Source organism: Sinocyclocheilus rhinocerous, unplaced genomic scaffold (assembly GCF_001515625.1).
Source record: "Sinocyclocheilus rhinocerous isolate Xijiao unplaced genomic scaffold, SAMN03320098_v1.1 scaffold480, whole genome shotgun sequence".
Lineage (NCBI taxonomy): Eukaryota > Metazoa > Chordata > Actinopteri > Cypriniformes > Cyprinidae > Sinocyclocheilus > Sinocyclocheilus rhinocerous.
The window spans coordinates 1,220,732-1,224,870 of record NW_015655401.1 but is presented as its reverse complement, the minus strand read 5'-3'; the positions used below and the strand labels follow the sequence as shown (position 1 = coordinate 1,224,870).

Genomic DNA, 4,139 nt, shown 5'->3' with positions numbered 1-4,139 from the left:
GTGTGTATATATATATATATATATATATATATATATATATATAAATTTTTATTTATTTTTTTACATCAAACTTAAAGTAATGTTGCCTTGGCAACTAGCTGAAATAATAAAAAAACGCATTTCTATATTTTATTTTTATTTCAGTTAAGGTTTATTTTATTTCAACAATTTTTTTATGGTTTTCACTTTACTTTCAGTTTCAGTTAACTATAATAACACTGGTCTCAAAAGTTCAAATCTCCCTTCATTCCAAAAGAATTAAACAAATTTTAAATGATTGTGCTTATTCTTAAACGGAAACGTATCAGCTATACTGTTTATTTATTTATTCAGTTATATTGTTTGTAACTAGGAGGCGAGATGTGCCAACCACCAGCTATAAACAGAATAGTCTTGTTATCATAGCTGTGTAGCCAAAGCTTGCAAATTCCTGCACCTGTGCTTTACCCTCAATTTGCCTTGTTCAATGACGTTGCCTTTGAGGGTCATTAGAAACAAAGATGCTCTCAGAAAACAGCTGAGATTTTCCAATAGGTTTGAGATGTTGACTTAAAGGTCAACTGGTGTAAGGGCTTAGAGAATTGCAGCTACTGCTTGTTTAATGTGTAAAATTAATGTGGTTAAAATCTTCCTGACTTAGCTGGCGTCTTATGGAGCGGAGCTCTCCTCTGAGGCCTGCAGGGAGATGGGCTTCTCCAGCAATCTCCTGTGCAGCTCCTGTGATCTCCTGGGTCAGTTCAGCCTAGGCCAGTTAGACCTGCCCTGCAGGCAGTGCTGCCAAGAGGAGGCTCAGCTGGAGTCAAGAATGGTGAGTTCAGCTTCTGTGCCAAATCACAAGGTCATTTTCTTACAGTGAACATGGAGCGCTGGAGCTTTAATGAAGCTTTCCTGCAGTTTTACCCACCCAACAATGAAAAATGCACAAAGCTTTTTATCGAAGCACAAATATTTAGATACAAGCCAGAGGCCACAGTCTTGATTATTTGGTGTCATATCACTTGACTTTAATTAAGTCATCATTATTACAAAGACCAGTATATTTATTTATTAGCTTTGTCAATGTGAAAATCTGTTTGTACCCATATTAATGTATATTTGTCTTTTTTTTTTGACAGCTCTATCCAGGAGCCATCCTTGAGGTCTGTGGATGAAAATTGGGGAGGTTCCCTCAAGTCCAAGGTAGGTTGAGGATTTGGCCTCAAATATGACTAATTTATACTTTATTATTCTTGTGCTGCTTGATGATTATACAAAAATGGCATAGAAATGTAGCTAAATAAACCAAGTTAATATGAAATGCTTCAAAGGGTGTTTTTCTTGTAGCAGCTGTTACAGCAGTTCAGCTGTTGTTGTGTGGAACAGACTACTAGAGTGTTTACTTTTGCACTCCTGTTGCAAAACAGTTATTTTTGTGACTATATTTCTCTTCAGCTTTTGTCAGGAGTGACAAGCCAAAGATGTTCAGGGGTCTTCAGATCAAGGTAAAGATTTTTTTTTTTCAAAATATTTTTGGTAATAGTTAATAGTAGTAAAAAAAAAAAAAGAGTAAATCATAAAGGTAATAAACATGGGCATGGACATACACTACTGTTCAAAAGTCTATAGTTTAAAAAAAAAAAAGAAATGATCACTTATTATTAAGAAATGAATACTGTCATTCAGCAAGGATATGTTAAATCAATCAAAAGTCACAGTAAAGATGAACAAATTCTGTTTCAAATATGCTGTTGTTTTGAATTTAGATTAATCAAAGAAATGTTTCTTGAGCAGCAAATCAGCATATATTAGAATGATTTCTGAAGAATCATGTGACACTGAAGACTGGAGTAATGATGCTGAAAATTTAGCTTTGCCACCACAGAAATTACATTTTAAAATATATTTAAATAAAATACATTTGATTTGTAATAATTGTAAATTGTTCGAATATTTCACAATATTACACTTTTTAATGTATTTTGTCTTTCAAAAAAAAAAGAAAAAAAGAAATCTCACCGACCACAAACATTTGAACGGTGGTGTATGCGTGTATATATAAAATACTATTACTTAGTACAAAATATTAACATTTGTCTAGAAAGATTGTATTGCTTGTATAATTGGTTTAAACACTGGTTAATTCTAGATGTTCTTTTTGCATTCATTCCAGTATGTCAGAGGCTCAGACCCTGTACTAAAGCTGCTGGACGATTACGGGAACATTGCGGATGAGCTCAGCATCCTCAAGTGGAATACAGACAGCGTGGAAGAATTTCTTAGTGAGAAGTTAGAACGAATTTAGACTCACGGTTTCATATTTAAAGTCAGATTTTCAACTGAATCAAAGGACCACAATTAATTTTTGTGCTTAATAATGGACGTTAAAAACATACATTAATTTTTTTTTTTTAATCATTAAATCAGTTTGTGGTTTGAGTTTAAGTGATCAGGACATACTGTACTTATTTTTATGATTTTTCCGCTGCATATTGCTGAATCGTTGATATGCTGTGGCCTTTTATACGTCTTGTGTCTGAGTGAAGCCTGTTGAATGTGCTGGTTTGGTAAAGCTTGTGGCGACTCCTCAGAAGCACATGTTTATGTGGATTTGCACTTTAGTGAAGGCCTGACAGTAAACCAGTCCCTGGAATGTGAGGCCTGAAGACCCTGTGTAAGTCTCTGAGCATGTCGTTATGGCGGGAACCTTCGAGCTCTACTCCAGTATGAGAAGGTGCAATCTCTTCATTTAAATGTTTAAAAAAATGAATTGAATCTCAATTTCATTAGTGCATAGACAAATAAACCTGTTTTTCATATGAATGTTTTTGACTTCTTCCCCATAGCATTTCATAGGTAAATGTGTAAATGGTTTAAGTGATATGACTGTTAATGACAAAAAATAAAAATGAGACAAAAAATGTTAATGAGAAAAAAATAGATTTAATACTTAAATTTCGTCAAGTTTTTTTTCTTCTCCAATTTCAGGGCATTTTGGGAGGTGTTTTGGCATGTATTTGATTTATAATCTACACTAATAAATACCAAACTGTTAGTTGACTAAATTTTATTACAGTTTAAGAGTTCATTGGCATAATTATTTATGGCAAACCTGCAACACATTGTTCTTGCTTCGAATTTGCAAGCATTTTGAGCAGCACATATAAGCTGTGATATTTATATTTTCACCACTAGATGTCAGCAGACATTTTTGTTGTACTCACTGTTTGGACAAATTGTTGGATGAGTTTTAAATATAGTGTCTAAACAAGAAAGCAGTATAATTTAATGATAAATGAATAGTAATTTTAATAGTAATTTCATTTTCACAAATTTGAACAAAAATGTAAGGCAATAACAATAAAAAGTAGTTTTTTGTTTTTTTTACAGTGAATACATTTGCTTTGTTTTAATGTCAGGGTATTTTTTTTATTTTGTTTTATCACAAAAATCTATTAAATAATCCAAATTTAATATACAGTAAGTTATATACTGTAGTTTTTTTTTTTTTTTTTGAATGTTCTTGAAAGGAGTCTCTTGCACGGAGGCTTTGGCTAAAAATTATTTTATTTCAAAAAGTAAAAACAATTGTGTGAGTTACCGTTACAATTCAAAGCAACTGATTTCAATTTTAATATATTTTTATATGTAATTTATTCCTGTGATGCAAAGCTAATTTTTCAGCATCATTACTCCAGTCTTCAGTGTCACATGATCCTTCAGAAATCATTCTAATATGCTGATTTGCTGCTCAAGCAACATTTCTTATTATCGTCGATGTTGAAAACAACTGTGCTGCTTAATACCGTAGTTTAAACTGTGATACATTTTTTAGGATTCTTTAATGAATAGAAAGCTCAAAGAACAGCATTTATTTGAAATCGAAATATTTTGTAACATCATAAATGTATTCACTGTTACTTTTGATATTTTGATCAATTGAATGCATCCTTGCTGAATAAAAAGATTGAATTTCTTAAAAAAAAAAAAAAAAAGACTAGCCCCAAACTTTTGAACAGTAGTGTAAATTTCTTATAAATATTTAAAGTAAATTTGTATAGTCTGCAGATGTCTGCTGGCGGATAGCTCTGAATCACTGATTAATGCCGCATGTCTGGCACATGATGCTCTTCACAGATTCACACGTGTTTAGAGTCGTTCTT

General features: G+C 32.3%; 1 protein-coding gene across 1 annotated transcript in view; it reads left to right on the top strand.

The window, feature by feature from the left end:
• Positions 1-2,799, top strand: part of selenof (selenoprotein F) — a 3,857-nt gene extending 1,058 nt beyond the window's left edge. The window contains exons 2-5 of the mRNA XM_016525163.1: positions 641-808; positions 1,116-1,179; positions 1,432-1,481; positions 2,150-2,799. Coding sequence (XP_016380649.1) covers positions 641-808; positions 1,116-1,179; positions 1,432-1,481; positions 2,150-2,281 — 414 coding nt within the window. The 3' untranslated portion in view covers positions 2,282-2,799. The remainder of the gene's footprint in view (positions 1-640; positions 809-1,115; positions 1,180-1,431; positions 1,482-2,149) is intronic.
• The last annotated feature ends 1,340 nt before the right edge of the window (positions 2,800-4,139 follow it).